The sequence below is a fragment of the Epinephelus fuscoguttatus genome, linkage group LG13, assembly GCF_011397635.1.
Source record: "Epinephelus fuscoguttatus linkage group LG13, E.fuscoguttatus.final_Chr_v1".
NCBI classification, from domain to species: domain Eukaryota; kingdom Metazoa; phylum Chordata; class Actinopteri; order Perciformes; family Serranidae; genus Epinephelus; species Epinephelus fuscoguttatus.
Genome location: NC_064764.1, coordinates 14,326,770 through 14,347,881, shown reverse-complemented (window position 1 = coordinate 14,347,881; position 21,112 = coordinate 14,326,770). Strand labels below are relative to the sequence as shown.

General features: G+C 40.2%; 1 protein-coding gene across 2 annotated transcripts in view; it reads left to right on the top strand.

Moving 5' to 3' along the window:
• The window catches only part of thsd7ba (thrombospondin, type I, domain containing 7Ba), a 261,412-nt gene that overhangs the window by 207,689 nt on the left and 32,611 nt on the right, over nt 1–21,112 (top strand). For both annotated transcript variants that reach the window (XM_049594673.1, XM_049594672.1), the window contains 2 exons: nt 10,302–10,568; nt 11,172–11,350. In XM_049594673.1, the coding sequence (XP_049450630.1) occupies nt 10,302–10,568; nt 11,172–11,350 (446 nt within the window). The remainder of the gene's footprint in view (nt 1–10,301; nt 10,569–11,171; nt 11,351–21,112) is intronic.

Sequence of the window (21,112 nt, the reverse complement as noted above, 5' to 3'; positions counted from 1 at the left end):
CTCATGTGTATCATTCTAGCCTGGCCTTTTATAGAAATACTGCACTTCTAATGGTCAACATTCTATAGAAAGTGAATGTATTTTATTGTATTGCTCAGTTTTATTTTTGCTCTTGTGTATTCTCTACTTTACGTGCTTTGTTTCTCCTCTTATACTGTCTGATGTTTCGCTGTTATTTTATGGTTTTATATCTTTTATTTGATTTACTGTTTGTAGTTATATTGCATTTGATTTTATTAAATGTGCCATAAAAATAAAGATTGTTCCAGTACTTGATTGGTTGGAATCTACTAGAACTTCCAGGAAAGATGAGGGGGAAAAAAGTTATAAAACTTGAAGGTGTAGCACAAAGCTGGAGTGCAGGGAGAGGATTTGCATGGGATTTATTATGCACCTATCTCACAGTACATGGATTTTACTATCAGGCATTATGTTACAGTAAAGTTGGGCTATAGCAGAATAGAGAGACTTTACGGCATGACTGTTCTGGGACTGTTGACTTGCATTGTGAGCTACAGTATAGATATTGTTATTTGTGGAATTAGAAAATATATGTAGCGATAATATTATGAGTTATGCAGTGTAAGCAATGTGAGCACAGATCATTACTATTTTTAGATGCTCTCTTGTCACTGTCAGAATTGTCTTTTTTTTTTTTTTTCTTTTTTTTTTGGTATGTCTTCGGTAGAAGTTTCAAGTCAAATTTTCACACCAAGTCACACCTAGTTCTCTTTGTACATAACTTTCCATACTACACTGAAAATGATCCCTTTTGTTAGTAGCTTCACACAGTCAGAAAATGTTCTAATGTGCTCCATATTCACTGAGATTTAAGTTCCTGAACAAATACTCATGAGCAGCTCTGTCCCTCAGACTCTCTGTTTATATGTGACGTTTTTGTTTAGCATTTGTTTATATTTTCTATTAAATGTCCAGTGTGGATTTAGGGAGATATAATGGCAGAAATGGAAAATAATTAAGTAAGCCGACCCGTGCGTAAAAGTAAACAGTCCCTCAGCCCTGCAGGCAGGGAGAGAGCAGCCCTCGTGAGCTGCTCTCTCCCTGCCTGCAGGGCTGTCCCTCCTTGAGGCAATGAATGAGGAAATAATCGCCCGGGCGTTTAATCGGACTGGTGTTTAATACACAAAATGGGGTCAAACCCCCAGCGGCTATTAGGTGCCCGGCGGCTATATGCCACCGGGCGACTATTTGGAAATATACAGTATGTGACAATAATCACATGTGTATAATAACAGTAGAAGTGTGACTAATGATAACAGCAGCAGCAGGAGGCATCTAGCAGGACCACGGCAGCTCTTGTAGGCTGAAATCAAGACGATCACATTAACCAGTGCACAATCATCAGACTTGACAATTATCACGGGAAAACAATCTTTGTTATATCGAGATAACGAGATAATTAATTCTTTATCACGGGAAAACAATCTTTGTTATATCGAGATAACGAGATAATTAATTCTTTATCACGAGAAAACAATCTTTGTTATATCAAGAAAACGAAATAATAAGTTGTTATCACGAGAGAACAGTGCACCAAAAAAAAAAAAAATACATGGCCGTTCTCGTATTCCGTACTGGACAGCTATGTTGTCTATGTAATAATACGTCAGTTATGCCCAGGTATTGAATCAAATGTGTTTTAAGACATTTTTGCTTAGTTCACCTTATTGTCTATTTGTCTCATCGTGTTTCATGGACATGGCAAAGTCAATAGCACTGTTTCAGCTCATTTCTGCTCACTTTTGAGGACTTCCGGGTCTGTTTTCTTCTGCTGAATGAAACCATGGCAACACAAAATGCGGGTACCTTATTGGTGTAACGCGACCACGTGACAGCCGTGCCACCACTCACGTATCAAATCTCATTACACTCAGGCAGAACAGATCATTACGCTCAGGTGGAACTGGTCATTACGCTCAGACGGAACAAGTGCCGAATTACGACACCGATCACAGGACTCTTGCGGGGTTATGAGCTACGAACTCCCGCTGATTAGCTGAACATGTATCAATCTTTTTTATGAAGTAAAGATCGTGTAGTCCCCAGATGTCGGAATGAGATGAAATGATAACTGTGTTCACCTTACGGCCTATGTGTGTACAGCAAAAATACAAACAGTAGATTTGTTTTCGTCATTATATAGTAAGATATAGTAAGATAATCACCTTAAGATAATCATAGTGTTTTCAATACCTTAGAATGAGCTGTTTTATATCAACATAGGGACCAGGTCCTGGTTCATGGAGATCAGCATGTTGCACCGCCATGTTTCTTCTGTAGCCCAGAATTGATAAACCCAACACTGGGTCCAGATAGGGCCATTTCACATCAGCCAATGTAGCTAGAAGCCCCTCTGCGACTAGCAGTGTCTTTTTATGTGAATCTGCTTTATTCTGTGGTTTTAGTGGTGTAAATCACTAAGAATGTTTGTTTTGGAGAGGAAGAGAACTCTGCAAAAAATTTGGCTCCTGGTAAAAACCTCCTGAACAATGAACCCTGAAGGAATCCTAATTGGGAGAAGTTTAAGCTGGTTGCAATCTGCAATTCTCACCACTAGATGCCACTATATTTCCCAAAATCTTGCACACTTCTCCTTTAACATAATGATGAAATGTTGTTAAATAACGTAACTGGCAAGTCGCAAAATGTTTACTGACAATGTACAGTATTTTGTTTTCCACCAAAATAGGCAGTGTTGCAGTACACTACCTACTCGTAGTGACAACACCGTTATTTATTTATTCTTTATTATTATTATTATTTTCTTTTTAATAAAAATTGAATTAAGAGTCAAGATTTTTTCCCTAGTCTTAACCAAAGTGTTTTTGCCTAAATGTAACCCCTGACAGAAGTCTAGACGTTAACCTGGGATTCTGGTGTCACAGTCCTTTACTTTGTATGTCTGCCACCCACCCTGACCACTTCTTGTGAATCTAGCACCATACATAAATGTTGTGTTTCCTTTAGTGAATGAAACTTTGTCTTTGTATATGATCCAAGCAGCGATTATGTGATTATGTCACCGCAACATAATTATGAAAGCAATTTAGTAATATACAGACATAATTTCTGGGAGACAGGGTTGTCATGAATCAGTCATACTAATTATTAAAACTAAGCGTTGCAGATCCAAAATGCAACGTGATTTTGCAGTGACTGTGTTTCTAGACCATCCATTGTGTTTTTTATCAGTTTTGAAAACTGGAGTCAAACAGACGACAGGCAGCAAGTGGAGAAAAGGTTCATGCTGACATTTCCCTGAAGGGGACATCAATCATCTATTGTCTCTTTATTGACATCTTTGTGAAGCTAATTCATCCTTGGCCTTGCCATTCCACAGCGAGCTGAAGCTCATTCAGTCACTCACATTTGCAGATGCTTTTCAGCACACTTCTGGCAGTTTTGCAGAGACAATGAGGACTGTACAGTATTATGGCTGCTAAGTGGAGCATCAACAAATATTAAACAGAGATCATTTTGAACATTATGTTTAATTAAAATGCATGATCTTAAAACAAGTTGGATATTGCAGACAATTGCAGATTGTTTGGTTGGAATATGTGGTGCTGCCACCAGAAATATTGTTGTAAAAGTGAAGTGATGTTGCACTGGCACTCTACAATCAACCACCAGCAGCGGCGTAGATTGAACAGATTGTTGGTGAATTGCCGTGCGATGGCAGTGACTTCACACTCTGTGAGGAATGTTTGCAATCAGACCCACTACAGAAACAGATGGGCTGCTCACTGGGCACACGAGAGGTTGAGAACACCCAGGCTCCATGAAACAAATAGGGGTGCACAAGTGTAGCGGGATTAGCAGACTGCAGTGTAACTCTTTCACCAGCCTCTGTGCATGTGTGTGTGTGGGTGTGAATGTGTGTGTGAGAGAAAGAGAGAGAGAGAGACAGAAAGAAAGTGTTAGATATGTGCATCTTTCGCTCTCCATCTGGCTCAGGTGAAGGAAGTCTGTTAACCCTTATTTTACAGTACAGACTTTCCATACTACAGTGTAGTATGGAAAGTGTTTACTTTAGTTTTGACAGTTACGTACTAATTCGCCTATTATTTGGGGACATTTGTGCATGTTGCAGTTTTGACTGGCTCTGTTCTGTTGGGACCAGCAGGATTAATTTTAACTAGGCAACAAGAACCACACCCAAAGCAACACGGCATAAACATCTCGTTTCCTTTAGTGGCAAAACAATGTAACCTTTGAGAGAAGACACAATCCCATTTACAAATAAAAAGTCAGCTTCCTACATAATAACACATGCCCTTCCTCAATTCATTACACTGAGAGACTTAGCTGTTTGTTCGGTACGACCAGTGGCTTATTGTGGTGGCTAATGTTAGCGGACATTAGCAAACTTTAAATGGACACAACTAGATCATTGTCTTGAATTTGTGTTACTGTGGTTCCATTTCACTTCCTCTCAGTCATTTCGGCTAATGTTAATGTTATTAAAGCAACTCACTCAAGATATTTCTGAGGAATTAGGCCGCAGTGGCCACTCTTCACAAAAGTCTCTCTTTATGGAGAGAATTATTCCAGTATGTGGTGGTGCGAAATAGCATGAATTATGTGGTTAATAATGGTATTTTTATAAAATTTTAATTAATATTAGCCAGTTTGTGGGTTCATTGCTAATATATGTAATATATTCACAAGATCAATGTGTCTGCTGCCGTTCTAGCAGCTCTGTGAGGCCGTGCTTAGGCACATGTTTGATCTAAATGCTAACAGGCTGATGTTTAGCAGATACCTTTGCGATGTCAGCATCATAATTTAGCACTTAAACATGCTATCATTAGCTAATTAGCACTGCACACAGGTTAGGATCATAGGATGGTAAGAATGTCATTAGTTTTGCAGGTATTTGATCATAAATCAGAGTATTGAACATTAAAATTTTGACCTGATGAAAGGTGAAGGGATTGCCCAAGGTAATGCAATTTATCCCTAGGTTTGACTTTCTTTTCCTTCAGTTGGTCATGTTATCGGGTTTAGCTCTTCAGTTAATGTAATCTATTCTATGCCCTGGATTTCATCAGTCAAGGATTCAAGAGACAATGTCTAATTCATTCAATAAAATCTTTATTTAAGCCTTAAAAACACTGAGGCCTCCCTCATTTGCAATGATGTTAAGATACAGAAAAATATGCAGAGAGAACAAAGCCCAGTGAAAACAGTAGCACAGTAGTAGAGGTGGTTTGAGATCATCGTCTTGAATTGTTCTTGGATAGTGAAAGTGTCAAGAATCTGAACATTTGAATTGCGTTTTGCATTGCCAAACAGTGAAATAAAATAAAGATATGTCAATGCTTTTATCTGCCAACCTCCAGTCCAGCCAGTTGCATTCACTTGGATTTTCTTTTTCTACTATATACTCTGAGCTGAATGCAAAGCCTGCGTCAGGGCTGGTGGTCCTATCAAATGCATTATTTGCTTAGTGTTGACATGTACATCAAGACGTGCTGTTGACTTTAATTTTTTGAAAACAATGTACTATAGCAACACTAACATGTTGATGACAGCGGCATATTGATAGCTGTTGAGAGCAGAACCCCATAGCTCTCTTATATAATACTATTCAATGATGCAAAGCACACGATCAATCATGAGAGAGATTTCTCAGCAGTCAGACAGCTTGACAGTTTGTATCTGTTACTTGTCAAGATATTAAAAGTGACAGTGGCTGAGAGGAACACATGCCTTTCAGCTGCTATGTAACTTTTCTACTCATGATCTTCTATTAATACTCATCAGATATAATGGACAGGACTAATTATTTGAAGCCTGAAGTGAACTGTATTAGAGGTTAGCTGTAATAGTCATAATGGAAGTCTTAATGGAGGTCTTCAGCTTGAAATGAAAAATACATTTTCACCCTCATTAGACAAAAGAGTTGGAGCTGGTGTATTGGGCTGTATATGAGACTTAAAAATATTACTGCCAGTCCACAATGCATCTCTCTGTCCATTTTTTAATATCCACTGAGTAATGTTAATGACATGATATTTCTAATGTAGCTATAATCACATTTGACTTTACAGTAAGGGGTAGAGCCATATAAGTGTTTATTTCTTCTTCTCCTTTTTGTAAATATTTAATTTGTTGTTAAAGAAAATTTGTATATTGAGGGTTTGCTATGTCTTTACTGTTTTTTTTCATATGTTTGCAATAAATAAATAGTATCAAATCAAAATCAGACACATTTTGTCGGGTCCCCATTAAATAGTAGAAGAAGAAGGAAAAGAAGAAGAAGAAGATGTAGCCTAGCGACAGGATGTCAACACAGGAACTTGGTGCACATGCACGAGCATTGTCACTCCATATTTTTTCATAAATGGACGAATATGCCCTGAACCAGCTTTCATACCAATTTGCCGCTTGCTCCACCTGTCTGTCTCTCTCTCTCTCTCTCTCTTTCTCTCTGTCAGCTCCAACTGTCATGAGACAAACATGAAAGAAGACGTGCAGTTTATTGTGTTTCACCGGCGACGAGCTCTCATTACACGTGACTATTACGCATGTCTGCGTGCTCTTTATAACTCACTGTGTGAACCTATGCTGCATAATAAAGATTTGCCCCCTCGTAATTTTTAACCGCCCCCTCAGTAACTTCATCCTGGCGCTGGGCTTGCCTTAACCTCAATCACTGCGTGATTATATAAAGGTAGAAAAATAAATAAATACAGAGGAGGAGAATAGAATATGAAAAACTAAAAAAAACTAAATGAAAACAACGAAATAGGAGCGCTATTCTTGACCAGTGCGTCAAAAGACATGCAGACCAGGGAAACGAAACAAACAACCCCATGAATCTCTTTATTAATAGCCTGTAAAATGACGTGTTTTCTCCTGCGGGAGGGGAGAAGACACAAAATCAGTGCATCTCTATTATTGTGCGGGCATAAATTCTCAGAGTTTTGCGGGAGCGGGCGGGAGTGCACATACACATTGCGGTTGTGTACGGTAATGGTCAGAAATTCAGCATTCTGGGTGGGTGCAGTTGGGTGTGTGTGTGTGTGTGTGTGTGTGTGTGTGTGTGTGTGTGTGCGGCTCTGCACATCAGTCTGATATGAGTGCTGACTTGTGATGATAATGAATAAGATGTTGATTTAGATTCAAGGCAGCAAGATGAGTTTTGGTTGTGGTTGTGGACTGGATGTACTTTGTTGTTTGCTATAGTTTCATCTGTGCGTTTATGTATAAATAGGCTTGGCCTGTGCGTGTGAATGTTAGAGTGGGATCAGAGGGGTTAATCTGAGCAAGCATGTGTTCGTGTTCATGCGTGTACTGTAGATGTGACTGTGTGGCGTCGGAATAAAAAAAGTGCTCCACAACATTATTTAATACATCAATAATATTGTCTGTTTCAATGCATATGCCCCCCCACCCCCTCCACGTGACTTGAAATTATGGCCCCCCCTTGTTCAGATGCGTTCCGCGGTCCATGTGCACAACCACTTCCTACTTGAAGCCTAAGCAGTATATGAATGTAGTGACTTGTTAACTGTCAGAAATGCTGTCCCTAAACGTACTCCAGACAGTGATTATGTTGCCACAACAACGTAATTAAGAGAGCAGTTCAGTACAGACGTAATATAAAGGAGACGGGGTTAACCTGTCGGATCACTAAACATTCACTCCAATCTTTCGCTCAGACTGATGACAGGTTGCCTGATTTTCTGAAAGAGCCCCTCTCTGTTTGACAAATCCAGTTTTTTAGAAATACAATACATTACCTAATTCCTTCAGCCACATATCAAACATTAGGGACTTCTCACATTTCCAGAATTGTAGCAGCAGTTTTCTGGCTAGCAGTGGAGAGAGAGATGGCCAGAAATTGTTACTTGCCCTCCACTCCAGCTGGCTCAACCACCCCAAATAGCATGGTTAGAGGTGCAGGGTAAAGTCTTTATAAAAAGCCTTGGCAAAACATAAAAAATAAATATCAAAAATAAAAAATAAATGACCCCGAAAAAGTTTGTAACCTCTGACGGTTCTTAGATCTTCCTGATGGGAGAGATATTCTCAACCTTTAACTGTACCAAAGTGTGACTAGCATTTATTGAGCTACTGTGAATATTTTCCCCACTCCGTATGTAATTGAATCCTTTCTGCCAGTCTTTCCTAAATTAATTTGACGATTGACTATTTAAATTTTGTAGAACACTGTAAAACTGACACAGTGACTTCAGTATAGTCAAGAGACTATCCAAGCAGCGTGGTGAGGTTTCTGCTCGTGCAGTGAGACCTGAGCTCTGTCGCCGTTGTTAAAGAAACGGAAGAAATGTGAAGTTGGGAGCTGAAACGTCTGCTGCAGTTTCTTTAAAAAAAAAAAAGCGAGGTGATCATTAAAACTACAAAATTATTAAGCGGTGTCAAATGAGACGAGGCACACTGAGTGAAAGTGGGTCCACCAAAAAAAGATTTACAGCACTTAATCATGAAAAAACTCCTAAACCGAACTTCAGTGACTAATGATATAACGGCGCGTGGATATCTGTGCAGCTCTTTGTCTGCTTTTTCTCTACTTTTGTCAACCCCTTGAATCAAAAGCCCTCTGTGTACCGTTAATCATTAATAATAAACAGCAACCACTGTGTTCTGGTGAGAAGTCATGGATGGAAAAAAAAGAAAGGGAATAAATGTACATCAGGAGGAAAAACAGGTGAGAGATTTTTAAGGGAAAGAACTTGTCTTCCTGTGTTTCCTCCTCAGTGGGAGACCACTAAGCTGCAGCAGTTTTTACTCTTTCGGGTCTTCATGGTAGCACACAATGTCTGTGCTGTACGTGCTATGCCTTAATCTGGGGCATTTGCATACAGATGACATACTAAAGGTTAGAAATATAGAAATTGTGTTTCAATAGAGTACAATGATAATCGTGTTTGTATTCTGCATTGTACTTACACAGAATGTGTTGTTTCGATATTATGTAGAAAAACAATTACCCAGGTCTAACCTTCAGAGAGTTTAGCTTTAGTGACGTAGCACAGGCATTAAGTGTGCACCATTCCCTTAAGGGGCTTCAAAATAAAGAGAAAAATTAAAGTTTAATATGCTTTCAAATAGCACTAATCATTCCCGGGGGTCATTTAGAGAGTTCTCTGAATATGCATTACAGGGAGAAGGGCTTCCTTGCCACTGGCCATAGAGCACTGTTGAATGATTGGCTATTAATTTGTTATGATAGTTTCCTCTAAATGCAAAAAAGTCAAACCATGAGGAAGAGTAAACGAATCCAGCCTCCATACCTTGGCAACAACTTGTGTTATGTAACCAGAAGTTTACAAAGGGCTGTCTGTTTCTCTTTGCCAGTGTTGGGACCAGATGGGAAAAGTAGTAAACATATTTATGCTTAACAGCCTGTTTAAAAATGAAAAAAAAGGCAAGCTAAAACTTTGCAGTAAAGATTTAATAGATTTTTTTATCAGTGCAAATTTAACGTAATTTAAATGCATTGCAGTAGAGGTAAAATATTATATTAGGCTAAAACCACATGAAATGCATATTTATACCACAGAAAACCTCGGAGTTACTTGAGCAAGTATTTGAATGGACTCATTGTTGCTTTATTGCCATCACTATATATTATCTTACTATGATGCTATTATAGAAGCAGCTCCATTGCAAAAAAGTCTCCATTTAATCAGTTTATATTGCTGTTGTTACTTAAAATGTCACTTTTTTTCCGAAAGTGACAGATTTGTCTTTAATATTTTTTTGCTAACAAAGTATGTGATAATAATGTGTCATCTTACCGTGTTCTTCTTTAATTTCGTCACGCAGTGTTGCTGTATAATGCTCATTAGGCTCTGCTCTTTTTACAATGAGGTCGACATAAAGAAAGTCAATGATGGACTGCTGGTTCCTGCATGCGGCCGCTGTCATTGACAGTCGCAATGATACAAATGAATAATTTATGATCAATTTATGGTTTACTTGTAATCTAGTTTGCTGACCCGTTGACATTGTGAGATTGTGAATGTTTTATGAATGATCATAAATAAAGAAACAAAAGATGTCATTGTACGTTATAGTTTTATTCATATTTTGATCAGAATTCCTTCTTTGCCGTTCCAGTTTGCAGTCTTTCTGGCTCTCTATGAACTGATGTTTTAATCAAACAATAAATCTATTTATGCATTCAGTAGCTCATACTCTATTCCACCATGGGAAAAAAGTAAGCTTTAAGCCCTATTCGTTCGGCATTTATCAACCACCCAGTGCACAGTAACTTTCCATTGCTTTGTCCATCATCTCCTCAGGTCGCAGTAAAAAGAAGGAGCATTGCCTGAATGAGGAGTTATATCCACTAGAAGAGACGGAGGCTTGTCCCTGTGATGAATTTTTGTCCCAGCCATATGGAAACTGGTCTGCTTGCATCCTCCCTGATCCTTCAGCTCCGGGGTCCCTGCAGGGCTGGATGAGCCACAGGGAGGTGAGGGAGTGTGGCCAAGGTCTGCGCTACAGAGCTGTGGCCTGCATCAACCAGCAGGGGCACCTGGTCGACCCCATACCCTGTACAGACTCAGGTAGGACTCACAGAAGTATACTGCAGGTACTACACATTTCACTAGTGTAAAATTTGTTGTTTCACTTCATTCTTTCAGTCTGACGTTGTGTTTTGCTTGAACCATTAGTGACGAGTGGCGTCCCCATTCTTAACAACCTCTACCAAGCTAGTTTAATATATTCAGTACTTCCCAGTGTGTAGGCTAGACATTAGTAGTCAGAATAATCAGAAATTGTGATATTGGTGAAACCCTAATTATTTATCGCAATGCCATCTTGTAGGTGGCGGTTATTTGAAGTGTTTATTTTCTTCATCTTTGTCCCATTCTTCTCCTTTTTCTGCATAAAAGACAGTTGTGTTAATTGTGAATAAAGTTATCCAGAGACGGCAAACAAACAAAAACCCTTAAGCAGTTTCACTCTGCCATGTTGGCACAGTGTAGGAATGAGACACTCATTAGTCAGATAATTAGCTCTTGGTGTCACAGTGAGCAAGTCCAAGGTCTGGCGGAGCGCAGGCCAGTGGCATGTCTGTCTGACATTATTAATGTGATCCTGACTGCAGACGGTAACCAAGTCTAAATCAGGCCTCCCCCCTCCTGTCTGCCAATGTCCAATTTCAGGCTACGTGGTGGACGTTTGCCACATCCCTTGCCCCCTAGACTGTAAGCTCAGCGACTGGTCAGCATGGTCAGTCTGCAGTGCATCCTGTGGCAGCGGGTTGAAGATCAGGTCCAAGTGGCTCAGGGAGAAAGCTTTCAACGGGGGACGCCCATGCCCCAAGTTGGATTTGAAAAATCAGGTAAGCACCAGTGCTTGTGTATCCACAGCCTCCTGTACAGTACAAGAGGGAAACAAATTGTGGAAGGTAACTGTTATTGTGACAGCATGCTGATGTCTTTGTCATCAGTCTATTTTTAAAAGTCATTTTGAGCCATTGTTTGACTGTAGTTTTGTCCAACACTTGCTGATGTACAGTTTATAGACATTAGAATAATGCATTTTCGTTTTCAAATGGAGACACCGCAAAAGAGACCAAACAAAGTTGACCTCATCATCCATCTACATTGTTCTCAAGTCACTTCTTCCCGGATTGGATTGTTTCCATGGGCACATATAATAGAATGCAGATGAGGGCAATCTGCACTCCGAGTCCACTCATGTTCACCACCATAGTACGTGTAATAGGGAGGCCGTGCTAAATGAGACAAGTAGTTTGCATAATAGTGTCCATACAGCTCCATGTTTTACACAGACATACAGCATTCTTTTACTGGGAACATTAGCATGATGCACGCAGTAGTTTGCATTTTAATTTCTATTTTTACACATCTCCGGTATGCTTTTGGAAAATATTGTGGTTGTTTTGCAGTTAATGCTGCCATATAAATACACAGTGGAGTTGTGGCATTCTGCTCACATTTCAATGATAAGGTTTATTACCCATCTGCCAGCTGGACTCGGGGGTGACCTGTTCATTTTCCGGTGTCTTCAGTCAGACCACATCATTTGCCTTGCAAGACATGCCCTTTCTTTGACATAAAAACAGGGTGGTGTCAAGTAACAAAAAGAAGGGGTGTTCGAGAGGGAGAAGTGGACAGATGGGAGCTTTTGATATTCCATAGTCAGGTTTTATTCCTTGCTCTGAATATTTTGTGACAGCACACCTCTCATGGGGTCATGGTTTAAAGAGGGAAAGTGTTTTATGAATGCTGCTTCTATGCTTGAATGGGCTTGAAAGGACACTTTAGTTTGTGGAGGTCAGTATGGAGATGAGGCACGGCTGTGTGAGAAATATTTCGGTGTGTTCTAGTGGAGATTTGTGTACAGATGGTTAAGTGCCCACTAACAAGGTCTATATGGCCCCTGTAGTAGTGCCCTGTAATAACCCACGCCACTAAAATTGGAGCTCGCTGTTGCCAATGCCCTCGCGGATTTATCCTGAGGGTGGACTAGGCCTCATTGTTAACATTATCAAATTGGCCATTTAAAGTGAAGTACATCTGTCCAAGTGTGGGTGGAAAGATAGTAAAACCTCTGCTCTCTTTCAGTAGACTTTGCTGTTGTGTTAAACAAGGAAACTCCTGGATGGTCACAAGTGACTTCTTGACATGCTGTCAAGAAACTCTGCTTTCTCCTTGAGCCAGTGCACTTCACCACTCAGGCCCTTGTACTTACATTTGGTCCTAAGTACTTCATTTAGTCTCTGTTAGGGTGCAGCATGACAAAGAATATTCACATTCCTAATGGCTGCCCTGCTCTCTTATCACCCACTGTGAAATGCTGTCTACCCAAAGTGTGGCCTCGCTCCCACCAGCAGATGTTTCCCCTCGAGCCGCGGCCAGAACTGACTGGCTTGACAGAGATGAAATTTACAGTGCACCGCAACTCATCCTCTCATCACATGGCTGAGTGAGCAAGTAAGATAGGGGGAGAGATAGAGAGAAAGTGCCACCATGAAAATAACGAGCAAAAGTGGCCACAATGTCGAACAGACTGTGTAGGAGTTGGGCTGTTAAAGTAAACTGTGAGCGTGCCGATAATGAGGTAGGCTATAAGATTTACTGCAGTGGTAAAAGTTGATCAAGAGCAAGTGCAATCAAGAGGAATATTTCATGCATCATCTCACGGAAAAACTGTCATTGTGGATACCTTGGCCTCCTCAGAATCCAGAGTTCAAATCGGAACATAATAATTTAGGAACTGACTAACTGGACTGCAGGTGTGTTTTCAACTGACCATTAGATAAACCCCTCCCTAGCACAGCAATTGTCTAATCATAGCTTAGCAACCCTAATTGGCACAGCCAGCCTGTCAAGTTACATTTTTTCACTTGTTGAAGGGGTGTGTTTAAAGCTGTAATACTAACGATAGCTCTGCGCTGTTCCTTCCGCTTTTTATTAGATTAGGTGAAGCTCCACCAGCCGTTACAAGCCCTTTCTCTTGTAACACTAAAAGTGAAAAGTGCTGTTTGTAAATACAAACAATAAAGCACCATAACTTCCGTCTTTCCTCAGCCAATTATGTAAGCTTAGCAGACCCACGGCAGTTAATAAGTATTCTGACAGCTATATCTGTCCCTTTTATCATTGTTAATTGCATATGAGATGGGAAAGCTTGACAGGTGTAGCAAGGGTAACTAATGATGTCAGTTGTGTACATCACAATGATCCATCAGAGCCTGTTATAAGTATTGCTTTAACTGCACTATAGTTTGAACAAAGTGACTATTTTTCATTTCAGAATCCAGAAAAATAGCCGCATATTCTGACAGTAGAAGGTTGGTGTCTTGATTAAGGACAATGTGGCTTGACGTGCCTGTTACTAAATTTGGTACACCTCTATTTGAAAGATAAACTATGCAGGATCTCATACAAAAGTAGTCCCTCTCACCAGAAATGTGTGGTTGTGTATTTATCTGCAGAGACTCTGCTCTCTGCCTGTATTTTCTTTTCTTTTTTTTCTTATTTTGCTATGTTTGAAACGTCTCTGGGCAGAGCGTGCAGGTGAGGTCAGGACTTTATTAAACGGGTAGCGATCGTAGGCACACTTCCAAGACGAGGCTACGGAAATCACAGACACAGGGCTGAAAAACACAAATATAGCAAAGCAAGATGCCTAAAATGATACTATTTACAAACATACCGTTTATGCAGTCACACTATAGCATCCTCAAACTTTTTTTATCTCGATTGTCCAAACACTCCCTTGTAAGAGTATAGTACTTCCTTAGTGAGATATTCAGCTATCTGGTGTGCAAAAACTTTCTACTTTTTTAATATCACTGTTTTTTTTTTAATAATATAAAGTATCTGCAAATATTGCAAATGTACAAATTCTTCACTGATTGATTCACAGCACAGCTATTTGTAGCCCAAATTTGAATATAAGATGCCCTGAGAGACTGCCACAGAGAGCTCACAGATGTCAAGGCAGAGCACACAAATGGGATCTATAATTACAGGAGACATTTGAATTTCATCAAACCCCCATGCAAGTGTTTGCCGCCAAATGCTGAGATACCAAGTGGTATGTGCAACGTTTCCGTATAATAGAACAGAACTGTCTTGACTGTCTGCCAGCCGGATAGTTATTTTTCACTCTATTAACGCCTGGGGCCTCCACTCTATCCACACTGGCCCTGTCCTATGGAGAAACATCCTTCCTGTCCACCTCCGAGGCTCTTCTACCATATGTTGCGTGTGGTGGGAGGTTTGTCTTTGTGTGAGAGAGATCTATAAGGTTACAAGACAGGTGCCTTTGTTTGTGTGTGGGTGATGAGCTGGCATGGGACACAGAGGATATGCGTCTGACAATTCTCTCCTTTTCACTTTTTTAGTTTTTTTTTAGTTAACTCTTGTGTTATATAAGGGATGCAACAGCAGGGAAAAAGTTTCCTTACTGTAAAATAGGCTACATTACATTACTGTCATTACTGCTGCTTTATTTGTTGGACTTTTGCTGCTGTGCGTGTGTTGGTTATGTGTGCTATATTTTCTTTATTTTGGCCTTTAAAGAAAAAGAGAGTGCAGGTTGTGTGTGGACAATTACTAATTGGGGTTATGTGAAGCAATTCAGCAATTACAGTTTCAATATATTTCTGCTCTCAGAGTATCCCTTATACGATCCTCATTTCCGCAGAATCCCATCCTCCTATTCATGGAAAACAACAAAATCAATATGTTGTGCATTTGAACTCTTGTTGCATTTGATCCGCTTGTTGCAACTGCAGGTCAGAGGGGAAATGAAACAAGCTTGGCTGAAAAAGATGCTCTGCCCTTGTGTTTCCTGTTCCGCTGATGGCTTTCGCACTGTGAATGCCGCATACTGTACACAGAGAGAAGGTGCTTTCATCTGAGAGTACGCACTCTTCTAATAAGCATCACGGCCATTTGTGCCTTGATGCGAATGCTCATTTGTAAATGTATTTCTGCTAAGTAGTTTAGGTAAATATCCCTATTAACAATAATCAGTTAGAGTAGAGTTCAGAGGAACATAATTATCACATAATTAGCGGTACTTAATAATTACGCCTTTTTCATGTGCAAACCCCGTGAATCACATGTTGAATATGGATTTAAATTGTGTGATGGTGAAAACACAAACCTACAGGCTCAGCTTAAATGTCACAGTTAAACAGGGGTGTTGTGTTTTGGCCTGTAATCTTCAGGCATACAATTCAAGTGATGCTCATACTTGACATACAGTGTTTCACACTATCTATACTGCATTTTCAATGCACTCCTCTGTCTTGTTCTCCTCGCTCTTTTCCTCCACCTAGCTGCTGGTGCTCTAAATAGATTTTAATCAGCAAGCCTGCATGCCAATACTCTGATCATGCTACTTCAGAACAGATTCATTAGGATATAATCATGTGTGCGCTCCACATTCACTGCTGCCGACAGCATTCTGCAACTTGCAACTCAGAGCGATGACCAATTACATATTAGTGGTTGCCCACAAACACACAGTTCAAGGCAGTGTTTTCTGCCCATGATGCTGGATGCCCAGGATCATTGAATGTTATCTTAGACAGTATACATATCATTATTGTCAACACTGAGTTCAAACGTTTGCTGCTTTACAGCACCAAATAATGCATTTGGTGCTTGCTTGGTGCTAACATATCATCATTGGTCGTCTTGGCTCAGTTCAGCTGAATGTTTGTGTACTTGGCAAATGTCAGTAAGCTATGAGATTAGTATGCTGCTGGCTGTTTTTCTCAGAATACTTTGAGCTTTGCTGTGGTGCCTGTTTAGAAGAACAGGCTAGAAAACAGTAAGATACAGTTCATTATAGGCATTAATTTGTGCAGGGTTTTTTATTGCTTTCCCACATATCTGCTTGTGGGCGATGTCGTGGTGCCTGCTGGTATGGCTGCCAAGCTTAGCTCTTATGGTGCTGCTATCAACCCATGCCCAGTGTTGTGGTCGTTTTTTTCTCAGGAAATATACTGAGATGTTTCATGCTGTTGGTTTTGACAGCAGCAAATGTTCTCTACTTAAATGAGCGCTGGATAGTTTGGAGGTGTTCATGTTTCTTGGCATTCTTTGGTAAACTTCCTCTTTGCCTGGCTTGGTAAATATGGGGTAATATTTGCACATTGGCTTTAAGGTCCTTTGACATATCTCTTGTGTAATTGGCTGCAAGGAAAACACAACATGTTTAGGTAACCACATTCATATTTTCTTCACACACTTCTTGTCGGCATTAGTGAAGCATTACTTTGTGACAGCTTGCTCTGCTGTGTACATATCATGAATTCAATCTAAACAGCTGAGCTCTTGTTGAACTCTGAATTAACTGCTGGACTGTGATCACACTCAATGAACTCACGGCCATCTGCTGTTTATCAGTGCTGCTTTTTATAGAGGAGATTTTGCCTGATCCAAGCCAAGACTCTCGAGCTTGTAATGAGAATAAGTGAAGAAATTATCTTCTGTGAAGCTGATGTCGCTCGGCATTATGCTGCTTATCAGGTGGAGCTACAGTATCCTCTTCAGTTCAGTAGATGAGTGCTTCAGAAAACTGTTTTAAATAATGTACCTCCTTTGATTTTGATTTTTTTTCACCCAAGTGCTTCCTGACCAATGCAAAACATTTTTTGGCAGAAAATAAAATGCCAGAGGTACATTACAGCGCTGGGCCATCAGTGACAGATTTTCTACACAACAACCTTGTAACTGAGAAACATTTAAATGCGACATTTTAAATGTGTAGAATCCATCACATCCATCAAGGCAAACCAATTTTTGTCATTAAAACATTACACTAACTGTGTGTTTTTGATAAGTTGCACTTTCAATTTAGTGATATCATTATTTTAGGTGTTATGCATGACTGATATTTCTTAAATTTACATTTGAAAAATCTCACGTACCCCCTGCACACTAGATAGTATATTTCCCTTGGTGGTACATTGATGGGGCCACACAGTGGTCAGCTCTCAGTCCAAGCATATGAGGAGTCTGGGACGGCTTGATCCCTGCACGGTGAGCTCAGCTACGTATCCGCTTCTGTTTTTCCTCCCAGCCGTGCATTAGGGGGAATGAGGCAGTAATTATCTTGAGGATTGTGTTGAGTTCTGTCTCCTTTCATCATGAAGGAAAACCCTATCTGTAAAAGCTTTCAAACAAGTCATAGCTGAGTCTGCTGTATCGCTGATGCACAAGAATAGGGGGAGAATAATTTGGGATTTTGTTGAGTGTTATCTGCTGTAGAACTGCCTCCAGCTCAGTGTTAAAACCAAGAGCTGCTGGCTGACTTCAACAGGGCAAAGCACTGCATCGCCACACCAGTTAAATACAGAGAAGCACTGGCCAAACCACTGGAGGAGTGTGTGGCTCAAGGACACTCTGACATGTGGACTAGTCCCTAGTGAGACTAGTCAAACTAATGAGGAAGTTCAGCTCTGTCCTGGGGTGCTCTTTGGTTCGTATGTGGGGTTGAAAGAGTGATGACCAAACCATCTATTATGTGCAACACCTGCCACCCACTGCGTAGAATCATAAGTGCTTCTGGCAGCTCCTTCGGTGCCAGGATGCTCCACCTACAGTATAAGAAGAGACACCTCCTTCCTGCTGTTATGGGACTCTACAACCAGCCTCACCCTCAAGCAGACCACAATTACATCTGAATTATCAGACAACTATGTGTTTTAAGCTGCATTTAGCTTTTTGCTCTTAGTTTGTCTGTAGACATCTGATGTTGTTCTCTGCCTCACGTAACATTATCATCATCTGCTGTTAACTGCAGACAGGACAGCTGCTATACAACAATAAAAGCTGCTTTGCCTTCTACCTTATACAAATGCAGTTTGGAGGTGTTGCAGTAAACAAGTACAACTCTGTTGCATCGCGTTTTGACTTATGTATCATGTTCTACTTTTGTATATATCACTGTGCTTTCTTCTTGTATACATTACACCCTATTACTGTGTTTTTACTCTTTTTTTCTGTAGTTGCTGGTTAATTTCCTTAGCGTAGCATGGCTTGGCTCTTGACTGACCTGGTCCACTATTGTCTTCACCACTTTAGACTTCTTTACACTACAATACATCAAGGTTTTGCAGTTAATTTATGGTGGAATAATTTGTCCTATGTACTGTTTTGGTATATCTGAATCACATAGGCCGCAGCCTGAGTGAAGTAGAGACAGGGTGAGCAATAGGAGCATTTTTCAAGAAAATGCATATTCAAATAAGTAAAAGTAATTATTTAGAATAACATTTGAACAAAATGTTATTTAATGAGTTTGTATCATGGGAGAGAATTTGGCTGATTACTCACTAAAGAGAAAGGGGGTTCCTCAAGAAATTGAAATTCACCATCTGGGAACCGTTATCATCTATTGCACATATACAAAACAATCAAACCTTTAATCCGTCTGCACGCTATCCGCCCGTCAAAAGCCAACAACAACCCACAACAAGCAGAAAGAATGGATGAATCCTAAATATCAGACAAAGATAAAGGGGAACAAATGTTCTTGTTCTTACCTGAGTGCACCTGGTGCTAAACTCATCTCTCTCCTTCATTAGGATGAAAGACTTTTGGAGCCAACTGCTGATGGAGCTACCTAAGGCCAAGGAGGTGTAATTAACATAGAGCAGTGTTTGGGCATGTGTTATTCTCCCCCTGTAGGCCCAGCCCAAAAAGCGAGGTGTCTCCTTGCATTACAAACCATGCATATTGTTAAGGGAGCCTGAAGCGCTGCCACCCAGAAAGGCTACATTTTGGAGCCTCTCTGTCTTCACTAAAAGCCTCAAGCCACCCAGATGGTCCACAGCATTTACTTCAGATACAAAGGTTAATCACAGCTTCTATCTGCTAATTAGAAAAACAAATTGTATTAAGTGGCAGGGTGAATATTAAATACATGCTCATCATTTCTTCACTGGGATGATTTTTTAAAAGGCGCAGTTGTTGCACATTGCTGTGAGCTTTGTAATCGAATAAAACCACCAAGCTCTAGTTTTTATTTTTACTTAATTTAGTGAAAGATTTATTTGTATTTATCTAAATCTGACTGTATGGGAATTATGTTTATAACATCAAACAATTCATTTTCTCTTTACATGTCAGTCTGGTACCAAATGGCTGTGCAACATAAAGATACTGTCCTAACAATACAAGACACAGATGCAGACAGTAGAAATAACTGTTAAGAGAAATAAAAGTTCTAAGTGGGACCTATATGTGCTATCACTACTGTGAACTGTGGTGTGATTTACAGGTGGTTTTTTTGTGTTATTCCGAGTTTTTTCCTTGTAGTACAAATCCCCTATGTAATACTCATTTGAACTGTGAAGGAGAGGCATTGGCTCTGATATGATAAGGGAGCTCATTCCCAAATGTTTTTTTAAGCATGCGACAAAGATCTTTGACCATAGCTATTATTAAAAGCTAGTGCAGGGTTAAGTGCTTGCGAAATGTCTCTGCTAATGCACTCCTGTCTTGTTGAGCTGTGTCCTGGTAATAGATAACAGAGTGAGAAGGAAATAATTTCAGAGCTGGAAATAGAGCTTGATGGCCAAATAATTTGTGTAATTATGGAAAGTCACGCCATTGCCCTCCGGTAGGGCCGACAAGGCAGTCCAAGAAGGATGTCAGATATAAATCTGCTAAGGCCTTTGGTTCATTGATGTCCTTGGTGGTGTGAGATGTAATTGAAAGACAGTAGGAGAGAGAGAGAGTACCATCCGTCAGCCAACTCAGAGGCCAAAGATTGAAATTAATTTTAGAGAAGTTATGTCGTGCCTCTCGAGGCATAGACTGTTAGTCATAGACTGTAGAAAAATAATGGCCGTAGCTACCATGATGTCACCCATTGGTTTGTGGACTCCCATTTTCAAGCCCAATGTTCAGCATTTTGACTGTCGCCATGTTGGATTGTTGGAGCCATTAGTGGCCATATTTGGATGTGATGGTTGAGCTGTAGAGGAGCGAGGGGTGGATCTAAGTCAAAGACTGTGGTGCAGTGTCAAATACTCGAGATCGGTCTTGGTCTTGAGATCATCATTGAAGGCTTACATCTTGTCTTAGACTGGAACGCATTTTCAATCTGTTTTGTCTCAGTTTCAGACAAAGAGGACTCAGGATTTTATTTCAAAAACAATCAAGACCCCAACTGCGAGGATATCATTTAATTGTTTGTGACTGTTGAATAAAGACGGTTAAGTTGATTTCAGCCCTTCAGTGTTTGTTTGTATTTGTTTGTGCATAGAAAACAAAGAAAAATTCCACACCTAAAATTTGTCTCTACAGTGACCTTTGATGATTTGATCAAGACACTTCTCCTGGTGCACTTACACACACAAACATATGTACAATATGGCAGTAACAGAGGTTATGAGGAGGAATCTTCATTTGTTTTCTGTGGGTGTTTTTATTGGAATGTGGTTCTAACAATTTGAGGAGTGCCTAATGGTTTGCATGTTCCAAGTTATTGTAAGTGTGTCATGCAGTGTGGGACTCACACCGGTCTGGTCTTGGTCTTGACTCAGTCTCGCCCTGCCTTGGTCTTGGTGTTGACTTAGTCTCAACCCCTCAGCATCTTTGTCATG